The 19,048-nt window shown below is 40.8% G+C and overlaps 1 protein-coding gene across 1 annotated transcript in view; it reads right to left on the bottom strand.

Annotated features, from left to right (window-relative positions):
* The window catches only part of LOC136876008 (pyroglutamylated RF-amide peptide receptor-like), a 297,817-nt gene that overhangs the window by 28,187 nt on the left and 250,582 nt on the right, over window positions 1-19,048 (bottom strand). Inside the window, exon 4 of the mRNA XM_068228303.1 lies at window positions 1,051-1,256. Within this exon, the coding sequence (XP_068084404.1) occupies window positions 1,051-1,256 (206 nt within the window). The remainder of the gene's footprint in view (window positions 1-1,050; window positions 1,257-19,048) is intronic.

The raw sequence follows: 19,048 nt of genomic DNA, 5'->3' as shown, positions 1-19,048 counted from the left end.
CTCCATTTCTGTCTGTCGTTGACATCTTCTGGTGTTAAGCCAACACTGTGCATGTCTGCCCTGATGTTGTCAGTCCATCTCTTTGCCGGTCTTCCTCGTGGTCTTGTTCCCTCTGGGTTGATGTGGAGCGCTGTTTTGGCAACTGAGTCGTCCTGTTTTCTCATGACGTGGCCGTACCAGCGGAGACGGGCTTCCCTCACTTTGTCTATGATGGGCGCGATATTATTATATTATATTATTACGATAACTGCTAATTTAAAGAGTAAACGTTGTCCAAACTATTTTTCATGTTAGGGAGAATCAATAATTTTGAATGGAAATATTTAAAGGAAGAAACTATGAAGTTTACATAACTATGAACTTTGCTGAGATGAAAGTATTTAAGATTTTGTGAAGTTGTCAAACTGGTTGATGAGTTGAGGATCAATAAAATACGAAAACTGTTCTCGTGAGATATATTTTTGTCAAAATACCACCCAAACATCCCATTTTATACGATTAATAAATAAATTTCCTGACTGGGACCTTGATAGTTAACGTGTCTGCTCCCTACCTGGAGGCTCCGTGTTCGATTCCCGGCCAGCTTAGAGATTTTTATCTGGGTCTAAGGGCTGGTTTGAGACCCACTCAGCCTATATGTTTACGTATGGTTAGGGACGCGCAGCTGTGAGCTTGCACCCGGGAGACAGTGCGTTAGAACCCCACTGTCGGCAGCCCTGAAGATGGTTTTCCGTGGTTTCCCATTTTCACATCATGCAAATGCTGGGACAGTACCTTAATTAAGACCAAGGCCACTTCCTTCCTTCTCCTAGGCCTTTCCTATCCCATCTCGCCATAAAACCTCTGTGTGTCGGTGCGACGTAAAACAAATTCTAAAAAATAAAATAAAAATCCTACGATCTGCGTCTAGAGATGCTGAAAATTCCACTGCCTTTCCTCGTTTAACAATAATACGCATCATCATCGTAAACTGGTCTGTAAAATTTAATTTCAATACAAATGGAGAAACCTTACAATGTTCTGATTTAATGGCAACATTACAATACTCACGCTTGGCCGCTGGTCATATCGTACCGGCGCTGCATCACCCGCCACACTTCCCAGCAGATGGCGCTGTACGCCATCACCATGATACTTGTTGGTATAACTAAAATTAACAAAAGCATGTAGAGCTCGTGAAACTGCCACAGAGGTAGGTTCTCTGAGTCTGCAACGCACCAATACGCCTTGATCCGCTCTCCGACCTCCAAGTGAATCTGAAATGAAATATGAGATATCGTTAAGATCAAGAACGGTTTGAAGTATACAATAATTAGCCTTAGAGGTATAACATCTTCTGAGCATCTTCGACCCTAAACCGCCTGAAGGTAAACCGCGATCATCAGAAAATTTACGATGTGTATACCTTCCATAGTTATCCAATGATAAATGGATTAGTGAAGTTCTGAAGCGAAATGAAGTCAACACTGTCTTCACCACCAACATATAACGCAATAACCTCGTAGATATGCCCAGTGTACAATGCACGGGATATTCTCTACCGTTCTGCGGTTTACTACATTCTCTGTCCTTTCGGCTGTACTTAGAGACGTACCGAGCATAAATTTATCTAATTAGTTCATAAGCCTGCCTTCGACAGTCGAAATTACTATCGATAAAGTAACTGGAAATTCTAAATGGGCTATGAATATATCTTATGAATAAGAGTTACACTTTCTAGGGTTTATACTGAATACTATATTAATAGATACGTCGAAAAGCCTAGTAAGTGCCGCTTTTCGCATCCGTTTATGAAGTATTTGATTGCCCTGTCCGGGATACGAACGACGCTGGGCAATCGTGCAAGTGAGAGGACAAGATACCGCGAGGCTTAGGAATCTCCTTGTGTCAGAAGGCGAGGAATGATCACAACAAGAAGATAAAGTTGGAATTCAAGAGGACAAATTGGGGCAAATATTATTTATAGGAAGGGGAGTTAGTTATTGGAATAACTTACCTAGGGCCATGTTCAATAAATTTCAAATTTCTTTGAAATCATTTAAGAAAATGCTAGGAAAACAACAGATAGGTAGGTATCTTTCACCTGGGCGACTGCTCTAAATGCAGATCAGTAGTGAGTGTTGTTTTTGTCGTGGTTAATTTACAGATACATTTACAAGTTACATATTTTGAGAGACAATCTTCTTTATTGGAAGCTACTTTATTATGCTCAGATTTAAAGTTTGCTTACTATATTTCAAGGAAGTGACGTGTGATAAAAATCAATGTGCGTTGTGAGAGAATATTTATGATTCACTGTCTTTAGAGTGATAAGCGTATGACCGCACATCACGCGTAATTGTTCGGATTAAATATTCGAGTTGCCGAAAGGCTGGACCACCTCATCCTGCTCAATAACAAATAGTTGTGAGATAGTCAGTTCTATGATTTTGTTGAGGTTGAACAGCAGTGAAACTGATAATTAAATTCAATAGGCCGCATGTGGATGTGAAGAGCCCGTCTTGAAGTGTTAATAATGACAATACTTAGGAAGGTGTATGACAAGATATAAAACAAGAGCTTGCAATGAACATACTTACTAAGCATCGCCGTGGCATGGAACTTGTTAGAAAGGGCATTATATGGACTTAACCGCTATTGTAGAAACCCATCTCGAGTTACACGAGTGGGTAGCTACTAATTCAGTGCTAGATAAATACTAGAGGTCAGGAAACATTATGTGAATAACACAGTGTCTGTTAATAATGACAATACTTAGGAAGGTGTATGACAAGATATAAAACAAGAGCTTGCAATGAACATACTTACTAAGCATCGCCGTGGCATGGAACTTGTTAGAAAGTGCATTATATGGACTTAACCGCTATTGTGCAAACCCATCTCGAGTCACACGAGTGGGTAGCTACTAATTCAGTGATAGATAAATACTAGAGGTCAGGAAACATTACGTGAATAACACAGTGTCTCTTTTTCGTATTTTATGCTTATGAATGCCTTAACGTCAACCAAGCACCATTGACGACGCGGGATACGAACCCCAGCACAAACGTGCCAGTGAGCCAGCAGACGTTCCATTGATCAGGGCATTGTGGGACATCTTAGTAGGCGATTCAAGCAGACGTCATCACACTTAGTATGGAAGGCACACAGAGCTCCGTGAACCCAAGACCTGCAGCCAGCCTAGCTCTCGCCATGGGTTACCAAGCAGAGGGGCAGACACCCTGGGTGATGAACGAGGTCTCAACATGATCTAGGCTGAGTACTCTATAAAATTATTCTTGGCATGAAAATTGGTAGTCGCAGAGTAATTATAATGTAACTAAAGATAACTTAGTGCTCCAAAATGTGTTTATACATGTAGGTCTCGAGATAGGCGTTCTTGAGGGGTTGAATTGTAGATATTTAGTTTAGTTGTCCAACGGTTAATTATTAGAATTATGCATGAACTAGTGTTTACTGATGTACCTCTATACATTACCATATTTGTTTAGTGAAACACCAGTAGAGGAGAGGATTCAAGTAATGATTTGTAGATTTTCTTTACGTTTTCCGATTGAGATGATACAAATCAGTTGGCAAGATCTTCTTAAATTCTGACCATTAATTTAGTGAGATATAGTATGGTTTTCAAGGAATTAAATTTCAATCAATCAATCAATCAATCAATCAATCAATCAATCAATCAATCAATCAATCAGTCAATCAATCAATCAATCAATCAATCAATCAATCAATCAATCAATCAATCAATCAATCAATCAATCAATCAATCAATCAATCAATCAATCAATCAATCAATCAATCAATCAATCAATCAATCAATCAATCAATCAATCAATCAATCAATCAATCAATCAATCAATCAATCAATCAATCAATCAATCAATCAATCAATCAATCAATCAATACTGATCTGCATTTAGGGCAGTCGCCCAGGTGGCAGATTCCCTGTCTGTTGTTATCCTAGCCTTTTCCTAAATGATTTCAAAGAAATTGGATATTTATTGAACATCTCCCTTGGTAAGTTATTTCAATCCCTAACTCCCCTTCCTATAAATGAATATTTGCCCCATTTGCATGGTTGTAGACACCCGCCTTTGGTTTTAAGGATGCTTCGATGTGAATAATGACATTTTGACCTAGTTGTGAAACCTTGACCTAGATAGTACGTGAATGTGTTAAGTGTTATACCAAATTTCTCCTATCGGTAATGATATTCGAATTATATTCTAAAGGCAATTGATTGGTGTGGGTATTATGTCCATGTGCAAGTAATTGACGGTGGTAGATAGAGACATACAGGAGACGAGAAATAATAATAATAATAATAATAATAATAATAATAATAATAATAATAATAATAATAATAATACGTAAGCCATTGGAAAGATGAGCGGGGAGCTGGAAGAAGCATTTAAAGAGAGTGAGTGAGTGATAAGGCTATGTGATAAATGTCCGTCGAGGATAATTTGCCGCCAGTGGGATCTGATAGATATAAATTAATTAGATCGCCCACTTCGGAGGTATTGTTAGTAGAGTGTCCAGCTGTTTAACGGGACCTGTTGCGCCAGCCCGTCTCGGGCAGGTGAAATATGTGGACACTCGGTGATAAAAGGAAGTAAGGGAGAACGAGGTTTCAGCCCCTTCGTCTTGTTTGTTTGCTGGCTCCGGTTTCAAGTTGGAGATGGTCTATACCTGCAAGAAATATCTCCGCCCCATCTAAACCGCACAGAAATTAAAATATTCACTTATGATATAACTCACCTTTATCATCTCCGTTAAGGAGCAGATAGATTATGCATTTTTCCCGACTAGGGTAGTGTAATGAGCCGTAGACAGGGATTTCAGGCACAACTCGAGCCAGGGGTGCCGTGGTTCGACATCAGTCCGGTGTCGGTTTCTTTCTTTGAAATCTGAGGCCTTGTCGAGCCGGAAGACTTCATAGAGTGTTGAGGATATTATTTACGTCTTTCTTCACAGGATGGTGCTCCATCATACAGTGTATTATTTATTGTGTGCGTCAAGGATGTACTTATAAATGTTTGTAAGCTCAAACTGGAGTCGCCATTCTTCTACGTTGTATGTCCACTGTTGTATATATTAATTATAAGTTAAGAGTATATCACCTTCAGAGACAGTGTACTTCGAAATCGTGTGTTTAATTATGATTAAGTGCTCATTTCTTATCTAATAATTATAGAGACTACAGATTTCATGGCAGAGTAACAAAGTACTTTCAGAGAGAGTATTCAATGTTATGAGTGAGGAAAGTACACTGACTGACAAAGCAAATGAAACACCAAGAAGGAGTGGTTCGAAAGGGATGAAAGTTGGGGAAAAAACAGAGACAGCACGGACGAATAATTGATGTTTATTTCAAACCGATATGCAGGTTACACAATGCGCACGGCTTCGACTCAGTAGGATGTAGGACCACCGCGAGCGGCGATGCACGCAGAAACACGTCGAGGTACAGAGTCAATAAGAGTGCGGATGGTGTCCTGAGGGATGGTTCTCCATTCTCTGTCAACCATTTGCCACAGTTGGTCGTCCGTACGAGGCTGGGGTAGAGTTTGCAAACAGCGTCCAATGAGATCCCACACGTGTTCGATTGGTGAGAGATCCGGAGAGTACGCTGGCCACGGAAGCATCTGTACACCTCGTAGAGCCTGTTGGGAGATGCGATCAGTGTATGGGTGGGCATTATCCTGCTGAAACAGAGCATTGGGCAGCCCCTGAAGGTACGGGAGTGCCACCGGCCGCAGCACGTGCTGCACGTAGCGGTGGGCATTTAACGTGCCTTGAATACGCACTAGAGGTGACGTGGAATCATACGCAATAGCGCCCCAAACCATGATGCCGCGTTGTCTAGCGGTAGGGCGCTCCGCAGTTACTGCCGGATTTGACCTTTCTCCACGCCGACGCCACACTCGTCTGCGGTGACTATCACTGACAGAACAGAAGCGTGACTCATCGGAGAACACGACGTTCCGCCATTCCCTCATCCAAGTCGCTCTAGCCCGGCACCATGCCAGGCGTGCACGTCTATACGTCTATGCTGTGGAGTCAATGGTAGTCTTCTGAGCGGACGCCGGGAGTGCAGGCCTCCTTCAACCAATCGACGGGAAATTGTTCTGGTCGATATTGGAACAGCCAGGGTGTCTTGCACATGCTGAAGAATGGCGGTTGACGTGGCGTGCGGGGCTGCCACCGCTTGGCGGCGGATGCGCCGATCCTCGCGTGCTGACGTCACTCGGGCTGCGCCTGGACCCCTCGCACGTGCCACATGTCCCTGCGCCAACCATCTTCGCCACAGGCGCTGCACCGTGGACACATCCCTATGGGTATCGGCTGCGATTTGACGAAGCGACCAACCTGCCCTTCTCAGCCCGATCACCATACCCCTCGTAAAGTCGTCTGTCTGCTGGAAATGCCTCCGTTGACGGCGGCCTGGCATTCTTAGCTATACACGTGTCCTGTGGCACACGACAACACGTTCTACAATGACTGTCGGCTGAGAAATCACGGTACGAAGTGGGCCATTCGCCAACGCAGTGTCCCATTTATCGTTCGCTACGTGCGCAGCACAGCGGCGCATTTCACATCATGAGCATACCTCAGTGACGTCAGTCTACCCTGCAATTGGCATAAAGTTCTGACCACTCCTTCTTGGTGTTGCATTTGCTCTGTCAGTCAGTGTATGATAAATTCGGACACGCCAATTATCTGATAAGGTGTTTGGGAGTGATATATTGTGTTATTCTCCTTGCGTACTATCAGAAATAATAAGTGGATATTATTATCAGAGACTGAATTTGTGTTTATCCGTAAGTGATTAATCGTAGCCAATATCATTGCGATGCTATAAACATTTATCTAAAATAACTAAGGTGTAATAAATCGATGAGAATCGGACCCGGATCTACAACTGTTATAATTGTACGGAATCTTAAACTGAATGGACAGAAATCTTCCGTAAGGGATTATAATCATACCAAGTGGGGTTAATAGATAATGAATCTGAATAATTGCCACTCAGGCAAGGTAAATGGCATCGACGTTTGTATAGGGTCAAACTTGAAGTGTCTTTCATTGTGAATAAATTGTTTCCAACATTTTCGAAATACATTCTTTTTTTTTTGTTAGATTACTGTATTCCTCTCACTATAGTGCTGACTTTCAAGATATTGTCCGCTTCTGTGGTGTAGTGGTTAGTGTGATTAGCTGCCACCCCCAGAGGACCAGGTTCGATTGCCGGCTCTGACACGAAATTTGAAAAGTGGTACGAGGGCTGAAACGGGGTCCGCTCATCCTCGGTAGGTCAACTGAGTAGAGGGGTGTTCGATTCTCTCCTGCCATCCTAGAAGTGCTTTTACGTGGTTTCCCACTTCTCCTCTAGGCCAATGCCGGGATGGTACCTAACTCAAGGCCACGGCCGCTTCCTTCAGTCTTCCTTGTCTATCCTTTCTCATCTTCCCATCCTTCTTGTATAGACTATTTGCAGAGCTTGATGGTGAAATTGTAACCTACATAGTGTACTGTGCATTTAATTTGTGATTGTGTGTTTTTATTTTTAATGTCATATGCTAAATAATAATAAAATGCCCATCCCCCATAAGGCCCTTGTTCAGCATAGCAGGTGAGGCCGCCTGGGTGAAGTACTGGTCTTTCTCCCCAGCTGTATCCCCCGACCCCATGTCTCACGCCCCAGGACACTGCCCTTGAGGCGGTAGAGGTGGGCTAGGCTGTACCTTTAGTATGGCCACGACCGCACGACCGCTTCCCTTGCACTCTTAGCCCTTTCCTATCCCATCGACGCCATAAGACCTATCAGTGTCTGTGCGACGTAAAGCCAATAAAAACATGAAATAAGATAAGAACCTTGATACAATTCACACAATAGTGAACTTTGCCGCCCGATTCCTTGGCTGAATGGTCAGCGTCGAGGTCTTCGGTTCAGAGGGTCACGGGTTCGATTCCCGCTTGGGTCAGGGAGTTTTTGATTAATTCTTCGAAACCAGGTGTTTGTGGTTGTCCCAACACACTCCTATTCATACTGAGACAACACACCACTCTACCAACCACCACAGAACCACTCAAAATAGGGTTGGCGTCAGTATGGGTATCCCGCCGTAAAGGAGGACCAAATCCACATGTGCTACACAGTTCGCACCGCGGCCCCACAGGTATGAGAAAAGCGGTGTAGAATAAGATGATGACAGAACCTTACCGGCCAGAGTTCTTGGTTGCTATAGGCTATTTGATAAAACGAACTTTCTAGGCTCAACGACGATATATAGTGTTTACGACTGCATGATATAAATAATGTTGAGAACATATTTATATCTACTGTTCTACCCAGATTTTTTGTTTTATAATTGGCTTTACGTCACATACATACAAGCGACGATGGGATAGGAAAGGGCTAGTAGTGGGAAGGAAGTGGCTGTGGCCTTAATCAATGTACAGTCCCAGCATTTGCCTGGTGTGAAAATCGAAAAGCACGGGAAACCTATTTTATGGCTGCCGACAGTTGGTTTCCAACCCCTCTAACACAATTAGGGAGGAATGATAAAGTCAAATAACTAATCTATTTAAGTCCCTAGAGTTCAACGAAACAACTTCTGACATAAAAGGTAAGAACTTCAGATACGCTATTTGTTTACTCACCCAACAGTCACACTAAGAGTCAGCTGTTTAGACGCTGACAATAAAGATAAGACTCGGAACATTATTGCATGTGCTGCTCATTTGAACGTCTCCAGTTTCTCCCAAGGAAGTCAAGATTGACAGTCACATTTAGAGGGTCTCAAACAGGCTGAAGTAGAAGGAGAAAGCAGAGTACATTTTACTTGTTTCTGCAGCGTCTTGTGGTCGACATAATATGTCAGTGACAGTATTTCACTCAGCGTGTGGCCTGTTGTTCTTCCATGAATTACGTCTCAGAAAAGAGTCCGTAATATTGAAAAACTGATATACGAAAAATAAAATTATGACTCAATTTTGTGTCTTCTGCGTCTTTGATTATATTTCATATGTTACATGTACACCACCTGAAAAAAATCATGAAACGAGGACATTTTATTCACAAGCGAGGTGACAAAACACAAATGTCTCTGTAAAGGGTGCCCAAACAGTCTATCAACACACAGTGTAGCCCCCTCTGCAGGCGTGTATTCGCGCATGCAAACGATCATAAACCAGATTATCCCAAGCATATTGCACCTTTTGTTGCAATTCGGCAATGGTTCATGCAGACTCTGGAGAACGCGTAAGTTTCCGCTTCATCATGTTATATCCCATACGAGATCAATTGGGGGAGAGATCCGGTGATCTTGCAGGCCAGGGAGTTTGCTGTATACCACGTAGAGCACGCTTCGTCCCAGCGGCTGTATGTGGACGTTCATTGTTCTGCTGTAAAAGCACATAACTTTCCTGTCCAAGAAATGGCAGTAGCACGAGGACAACAACCTCTGCAATATAGCGGGCACTGCTTGCGTTACCCTGCGCGACCAGTTGTGACTGCGACTTGTAACTGATGGCGCTTCACACCATGAAGCCTGGGGCGGGACCTGGGTGTCGTGGGTGAATGCACTTACGTGTACGTCCATCACATGCATGCACACAGAACTTACTCTCATCACCGAAGACAACAGAGCGCTATTCTCCTCTCCAGTCTACACTTTCACGACTCCCGAGTAACCGTGCTTGACGATGTCGTGGTGTCAGTGGTAGCCTGGACAGAGGTACACGTTATCGTAATCCTGATTTAAGCAGACGGTTCCCAATTATCCTTGGTGACACAGCAGGTGCAACATGTTCGGTCGGCCACCGCTGCTCGCTCAATGCGTCGATCTTGATGAGCATCTGTCCAGAGCCTGCTGAAAACAGCGACACAACACCGATACATTGTGACCAACATGTGCAGCAATTTATCGATACGTCCATCCAGCTTCCCGCAGGCCCACAATGCGACCCCGTTCAAATGGCTGTAGCTGTTCAACAGAAGTACGTGATTGTTGTACCCTAGAATGAATGTTCCAAACACTGTTCACCTCTAACTTCAGCACGGTTACTGCCTGCGGAGTAAAAACAGAGTGGGCATGGACAGACCTCCTGGGCACCAATTGATCACCGATGTCCATGGCAAGTGAATCACTAAGGTTCCTATTACAATAGGACACTGGTCGCGACACCGGTAGCGACACCAGTTGACGCGGGCGTTGTGTTATACAGATCTTATTATATTAGGGACACTGGTGACGCCACCAGAAACTGGTGTCAGGCTGCTGGACGATCCCGGCAACCGCTCGGGACACCAGCGGTGCCTCGAGACACCCGCCAGGCATTGCTTCAATTGTTGCCTAACATACTAGAACACTGGTGGCGCCACTTGGTTGTGACAAATCCTCCCCTCCATATCCGTTTTTTCCTCAATCCGTTCTACTCAAGCTGTTCTTTTTTCAATATTGGGCTCATGATGGCTGAGGGAAACGTTATGGAGAAGAGTAGATAAGATGAAAGAGTTTGCTAATTTAATAGATAAGCATGTGAATACAGAGGACTTTATAGCCCAAGTTAAAAAATACCCAGTAAACTGGAACAATGCAGTCGAGGAGTACAGTGAACAAATGCCAAAATAAATGCGTGGAACGAAGTTATGGTGTATTTAATACCCGATTTTGAGGACAACGATGTTGCTGACAAGAACATTTTAGGAATATTTAATTTCGCAAACAGCATTCTGACATGAGGGCAGCGAATTTCAATTCTGAATAAATTTCTATATTAAAATCAATCAAAGGCATTTATGTTGACAATTGGGCTTCAGTGAGAAATGATGGCAGAATGAGTTCTTGGTTCAGGGTACTTACAGGGGTTAGACAAGGCTGTAATCTTTCACCTTTGCTGTTCGTAGTTTACATGGAACATCTGCTGAAAGGTATAAAATGGCAGGGAGGGATTCAGTTAGGTGGAAATGTAGTAAGCAGTCTGGCCTATGCTGACGACTTGGCCTTAAGGGCAGATTGTGCTGAAAGCCTGTAGTCTAATATCTTGGAACTTGGAAATAGGTGCAATGAGTATGGTATGAAAATTAGCCTTTCGAAGACTAAACTGATGACAGTTGGTAATAAATTCAGCAGAATTGAATGCCAGATTGTTGATACAAAGCTAGAACAGGTCGATAATTTCAAGTATTTAGGTAATGGTAATATAGTAAGTGAGATTGAATCAAGGTGTCGTAAAGCTAATGCAGTGAGCTCGCAGTTGCGATCAGCAGTATTCTGTAAGAAGGAAGTCAGCTCCCAGACGAAACTATCTTTACATTGGTCTGTTTGCAGACCAACTTTGCTTTACGGGAGCGAAAGCTGAGTGGACTCAGGATATCTTATTCATAAGTTAGAAGTAACAGACATGAAAGTAGCGAGAATGATTGCTGGTACAAACAAGTGGGAACAATGACAGGAGGGTATTCGGAATGAGGAGATAAAGGCTAATTTAGGAATGAACTCGATGGATGAAGCTGCACCCACAAACCGGCTTTGGTGGTCGGGTCAATGTGAGGCGAATGGAGGAGAATAGGTTACCTAGGAGAATAATGGACTATGTTATGGAGGGTACGAGAAGTAGAGGGAGACCAAGACGACGATGGTTAGACTCAGTTTCTAACGATTTAAAGATAAGAGGTATAGAACTAATTTAGGCCACAGCACTAGTTGCAAATAGATGATTGTGGCGACGTTTAGTAAATTCACAGAGGCTTGCAGACTGAACGCTGAAAGGCATAACAGTCTATAATGTTAATGTATGTATGTATGTATGTATGTATGTATGTATGTATGTATGTATGTATGTATGTATGTATGTATGTATGTATGTATGTATAAATTTCTATATGCACTATGGACTATGTTATGGAGGGTACGAGAAGTAGAGGGAGACCAAGACGACGATGGTTAGACTCAGTTTCTAACGATTTAAAGATAAGAGGTATAGAACTAATTTAGGCCACAGCACTAGTTGCAAATAGATGATTGTGGCGACGTTTAGTAAATTCACAGAGGCTTGCAGACTGAACGCTGAAAGGCATAACAGTCTATAATGTTAATGTATGTATGTATGTATGTATGTATGTATGTATGTATGTATGTATGTATGTATGTATGTATGTATGTATGTATGTATGTATAAATTTCTATATGCACTATGGTGTTTTATTTAGAAATCAACAAAATCACGTTATAAGCAAAACTAGCAAAATTAGGTCTACACTTGTTGACGATATCTTTTAAAATGGATCTATACATGATTACTGGTGGCGAAACGAGTGTCTAATGAACTTCTGAGTTGACGACACCTTCAGCGCCACCTGTGTCCTAGAATAATAGAGGCCTAATACAACAACCCTTCAGATGCACATATTGTACCTGGTGCCACTGAACATAGACTTTGATGATGTTGCATATTTTTTACCGGATGTGTACAATACTTTTGACCATACACTGCAACAATTTAGATGTATATCGTCGTTGCCGGGATAAAACCTCCTATGTGATAATATTTTTGGAGATATAGTGACCCGCAGCACATACATTATGAAGAGCGAGAATGCCTTGACCATATTCACACAATATTGCACCTTAGATGACAGAACCTTACCGGCCAAAGTTCTAAACTAGAATATTTCACATAGGAGGTCTTGTCCCGGCAGCGACGATATTAAGAAGTAGCTTTCTACTTAATCCATTAACTGCCATTTCTTTCGGGTAATGCGAATGAATTTCTAAGTTTCTTCAAGCATCTAGTACCAGGTAAAAGTAACACCTAGAACACACTTCGATTACCTATCAAGTTTTCTAATTTGGGATCAGTCATAAAGTGCCCATCTCTCGACAACAAGAGAGAAACCGTCGTGTAAACACGATACTGTCATCATTACTCGTCTTGCTCATTGCTGAGCGTCGTGACGTTATAACTCTTATCATTTCTGTTTGCAGCCTTAACGGGATGCTTCCATCCAGAGCTGTTTTCAGCTTTTCTTAACATGATCTGAAGAGGTAGACCAGTGATCCTCTTCGCCTGATCTAACAATCTATTTGCTGCTCTTTTTCGTTGTACTACCTTCAACTGTGCCTTGCAATATGGTATTTTCAAGTTCTCTTCTTATCTTCTGAAAATGTGGCCAACGAACTGGAGGTAACACTCACTCACTCACACGGAAAGGTAGACTTTTTTGATGATCAGTTCGTTAATAATGGAATCATTAGTTATTCTTTCCGTCCAGCGTACACGTAGAATTCTCCGCCAACACCACATCTCAAAGGCATCAATTCAACTTTTGTCCCTAGCATTCACGGTCCAGGTCTCACAGCCGTACAAAAAGTCTACAGGAAACAAATAATTCTATATAGTAACATGATTCACAATTTTTTAGAAACACAGAGATAATGAAACGTAGGAAAAAATGTGTTCTCACTACATGTCACACTTCAAAACCAATACGTTTTAAACAGTTAAACAAACACTTCATACGAAAGCTTACACAAGTTCCTGACAATACGAGACAGCATATTGACACTGTCAACCTGGAGATTGCTTCTAACTTTATGCAGCGGAAGGATTCCCAAATGGGAAACATGTCAGTTATTGGATTAAATAATAAATTTCATTCTGGAAATAACTCCCCTATTAGAGACATATCTTAAATGCAAACCAAAAATGTAGATGTACAGGGGATTATATCGTCTTTGCATCTGCAAAAACCGCTATATGATAATATTTTTGGAGAAATACTGATCCACAGGACATATATTACGAAGAGCGAGATTTCCTTCACAATATTCGCACTTTAGATGACAGAACCTTACCGGCCAAAGTTCTAAGCTAAAATATTTTACACAGTTGTTTTTGCAGGTACAATGACTATATATCAAATCAGAGCTATAGAATGCCCTTGTAACCGCTAGCACGAAGACGTTTCCAATAGGCTTCTATCACGCTCTTCTGATGCAGGATGGGAAATATCTTAATTCACTAATAGGTTTGTTTTTCGTTTGTTTGTTAAGAGTAGCCACCCAAAACTTATCTGTCCCTTCGGCTTCGGGTCATCAGGAGCGAGTTTTGTTTTCTCGGCACTTTCAAGGCATTTATCAAGGAGGTCATCAGTCACATGATATTAATTGTTTTGATATGATGTCCCACCCACTACCTTTGTAGTTTTAGGAGACACTCAATTTGTCGGAAATTTCTCCTGAAAGGGTTTATTTACGTACCGACACGAGGCTGGCATATTTGAGCAAATTTAAAGTGAGGAGGGATCAGACTCGCCAACTTGAGTTCAGAGGGCCAGTTCTCTTCCATCTGACTCACTCAGCTCAGCATGTCAATCACTATTTTGGGATAATTGTTACTTTTCATCTTCAATTTCAACCTGGTATAGTATCCCAGACCACATTCACAACTTCACCCAAATAATAGAGAAGACAGAGGAATACAATTTACCGCTGTACGCAGCCTTTGTTGATTCCGGCAAGGCATTCAACGCAGTGGAACATCGAAGAGTACTCCAGGCAGGCAGGCAGTTTCTAAATACATCAACATTCTGGAAAAATTCTACAGTCAGAACACCGCCAAAGTGAAGACCGACAAAGAGGGAATACCCTTTCCACCAGGTAGAGGAATGAGACATGGTGATCCCATCTCCCCCAAGCTATTCGACTGCGTGCTGGAAGATATATTCAGAAAACTAAAATTGGATTACAAGTAAGCACAAAAAAAGAAACGGGAAGAGACTGGAAAATCTAAGATTTGTTGCCGACATCGTGCTGGTCACAATCTCCGGCAGAGAACTATAACGAATTATTATAGAATGAAGTACAACCAGTAAAACAGTACAACTAGCAATGGGTATTAGCAGTGAAGCTTCCGCGGTGCGTAGAGTTATTTTGTTTTTCTTCTGGGTTGAACAGTGTTGTTGTTTTCTGCCTGGGAGACTGATTACCTCAGATCGAGTACGGGTATTTCAATCACCTTGACAAAGAATACTGCAGTGTATTCGAAACGTCGGCAAACTGTACGGAAAGTATAGGAAACAACAACACTGTTCAACCCAGAAGAAGAACCAAAATGACTCTCAATGAACTACAACGAAACAGAACGTAGCCATCAAAATCAATTACAATCGAAGGAAATGCACTGCATTACATTGAAGAATACGTTTATGTAGGCCAACTGATTTCGTTAAGTAGGGACCAACGCCTTTGGCCGACCAAAATGCTATCTTCAAATTTATCTTCTTCATTTAAAACTTAACTTTTATCTTTATAACAGTGCAAGAGTTTTGTTAACATCTCCAATATGTTCGGAGTTATGACCAAAAATGTGAATCCCTGTCACCCAAGTAAGCCCTTTATCGCTAAGTTTGTACTCACTTCCCGTATCTTTTGTTTTTCATAACCTTTTCCCTGATAACTCTGAAACTTTTTTAAGATCTTAAGATGAAATTCTGCATACTTGTATATTTCATAGAGAAGAACATGATATGCTAGAATATTTGAGCTAGTTTCATGAAAAAATTGACTACTTGATCATAACTTCGTGAAAAAAATTTAAACTTTATATACCTCATTTAAAACTGACCAGTACAGATTGTAGCTATAAATTACTGATCATCATAAAAATGAATTATATAAACATATTTATGTTTTTGCAAATTATCAGAAGGGAAATGGCAAAATAGAGGCCATAAAACACCGCCATTTTGAATAATTAATTATAAATAATGACATGGGTTTATATAGTTTCTAAATATGCAGGAATATTATTAAGGAATAATGTGTTTGTCATACTAAGTGTCCTTTTAATATTATTTTCCATTGCTACCGAAATAAATGTTTAATACACTCCATTTTTTATGTTCAAAGGTGTAGCTTCCCCCTTAACGTAAGGAATGGACAAAGAAGTAAAGTGGATAATAACTCAGTCTTGGAAGATTTTTGGGGGGCTGAAGTTCATATTGCTGGATAAATCATTAAACAGGTAACGCAGACTAGAGGCACTCAACACAGTCACCATTCCCTTATTGATTTACGCTTGGCAGACGTGGTATTTAACAGTCAAGCAGAAGAGAGCAATACAAGTATCTCAAAGAAGAATGGAAAGGCAAATAGTGGGAATATACAGAGTTCCAAACACGAGACTCAAAGAAATTACGTCTTCATAGAACGTCGCGCAGGTGCAAATGGGTAGGACACGCAGCGAGGCTACAGCAGGACAGAGGACAACCATGTGGGATCCCTACACAGGCAAGAGCACTCGCGGCAGACCATGACTTCAGGCAGCTACTAGGACAGTGCGATCCAGAATTTGTTGGAATGGGATTGAAAGATGGCGGTTCAAGTAAAATGTGAAGAATGGTAAAATAACGGTTATGAAATAGATTGATAGACAGAAAACTTACATGAGTGTAGTGAATAGTGTTGAGATACGCACTAAATATGGAATTAGAGACGAAAAATCTCACAGAAGAGAAGGCGAAATGTTAAAACTAAGTCTACGCTAAACATATGGAAAAATATGATCAAAAATGACATTAACAACAATTTCACAAGACCAGCTCACCACGCGAGATCAAAGGAACAGAGCTCTCTCTCTCTCGAGGCAGGCCTTTCAACTTCATGGGACAAAACAGGCTTCTTCATTCATTCATAGTATCGTTATCTCAAAACTGTGATTAACTTCCTACGAATAAAATTATTTTATTCATCGAGTTACTTATATCGCTGCGGCATTCTCTAGTACACAATATCCCTTGACTGCATACTTGAATTTGAAACCTTTCGAATCATTTTTCAGATTGCATTAAATGTGAGAGAGAACTTACAAAATAATTCTTTGCAATGGCAAACTATTCTTTAGTCCTTGGTGGTATGATATTTACCTGATATTTTGAAAGAAATTGGAAAAGCGCTCTTTTAGCCTCCCCAGTCCGTATGTAGCATATGCTCTGCATGTGGTTTTGTCTACTTACAATAAAACAAAATAATTTAAGGAAAAAAGTATTGATGGTAGGAAAGTGAACTCTGAGTTCTGATGTAGCATATATGCTACACGAATAAAACAACTTAGTGAAACACACTAATTTTCTATGGTGAATTTTAAAAAAAATATTTGAGCAAAATATAACGCATTGAATGCATCAACAGGCTCGGGACTGAAGAGGTTAGAAACAATAATATTACAAAAATAACTTGCATACGTTCGAGAAAACTAACAAGAGTTATTATTATTACTTGCACTGGTAAACCATTTTGTAGTCTCCGATGGTATTATATTTTGACATAACTTATTTTTTTAAATTACGTTTTAGAAACAATAATTTTACAAAATTACGTTGCAAAATACGTTAGAGTAAATTACAAAAGTCTTTCCTTGCAGTGAAAAACACTTTGTAGTCCCTGATGGTCTGATGTTTCTAAGATAATTTAAAAATGCAATTTTGAAAATCATTTAGAAACAATCATTCCACAACATAACATTACATAATACTCTAGAGAGAACAGAATTCATTCCTTGCATTGGAAAACCATGATGTAATCCCACATGGTATGATCTTTTTATATTTCGAAAAATTTTGAAGTTCAAAAATAATGAAACAAAATGTTTACGGAATTACATTCGGTAATACCGTATAGGGAACTCACACAAGTCATTATTTTCACTTACAAACCATTTAGTTCCTGCTAGTATGATATTCCTATGATATTCTCAAAACAAACTTTCTTTACAAACAATAATTTTACACAATTACAAGTTCAAATATTTCCAAGTACTATCAAGGTATGTCAGAAGGCTACTACAACTGACGTGCTGCAGAAATGCGACACCTACAGCGAGTGGAAGTATGAACTCGGAATAATACGACTTAAGTGGAGAAAGGCACCTGGCGTGATGTACATAAATGCGACCACAGCAATGAAAGAGTTCATAAATAACTGCTCCAGTCTTAATCAAAACGAGAGGAACCGTGAAGTTATCGGCACTTTTTACAACAGTATTGGGGCTCCCACACACAGAGATGGCAAAAATTCAGGACGGCTAATCACTGATTACCGAGTAAACTGCTCAAAGAAGCGCGACACTCGGGAATATTTGATAGTGAGCTGGTCGTGACTCAGACGTGTAGTTTCAGGAGCCCAAACAAGTGCTGCTTCTTATTCCGACTAAAATAATAACAAACATGGTAAACACTGACACATTTATGTCTTATGGCTGTTAGTCGTCCGAAACATTGAGTAACGTAACGCGACAAAATGTGTGACGAAGTGTAACCATAGTAACGCTGCAGGCTGTGATGTAAAGCATGGATAGACAATGTTACCTAGCAACCATGCTGACTATTTCCTACGGCTGGTTGACATCCGAAATTAGCATCCGTTGTTGGATGGACATGACCGACAAACATACTTATGATAATTTGCTTTTCACAAGGGCAATTTTTTGTAACAACAATAATAATAATAATAATAATAATAATAATAATAATAATAATAATAATAATAATAATAATAATAATAATAATAATAAATTTATAGCAACCAAATGGTCATAATAACTTAAATACACTCAGATATACGTCAATAATAATAATATACAACCAATGCGTGCAAAACATCATCACTTATTGACACAATTGTGCTAAGTTTCCTTTTCTACGGACACATTAGATGGCATGGTGTATGTCACATCGTTAGTCGCAGACGACTCATACGCAGCCTGGTCCCGGCTTGTGAAATCCTAAGGTTCTGCATACCTTATGGTGGAACCCGTGTATGGCAAACCTGGTCACTGTATGCCTCAGATCATATCCTCCGCGCGACCAATCCCAGTTTATCATCGCAGTAGTTGAGTAAAACTCATCCCATAGCATAGCCCTCTTTTATTACAGTTCCTGTAGCAACTCCGTGTAACTCCTTGTCGCTGGAAGTAACAGTCTAAATCTTATGTCTTCAATGAAGTACGTCTCCTTTGCAAGAACGTATACTAGTCT

The sequence above is a fragment of the Anabrus simplex genome, chromosome 6 (assembly GCF_040414725.1).
Source record: "Anabrus simplex isolate iqAnaSimp1 chromosome 6, ASM4041472v1, whole genome shotgun sequence".
NCBI lineage: Eukaryota > Metazoa > Arthropoda > Insecta > Orthoptera > Tettigoniidae > Anabrus > Anabrus simplex.
The sequence above is the reverse complement of the archived record's forward strand: the minus strand, read 5'-3'. Positions and strand labels throughout refer to the sequence as shown.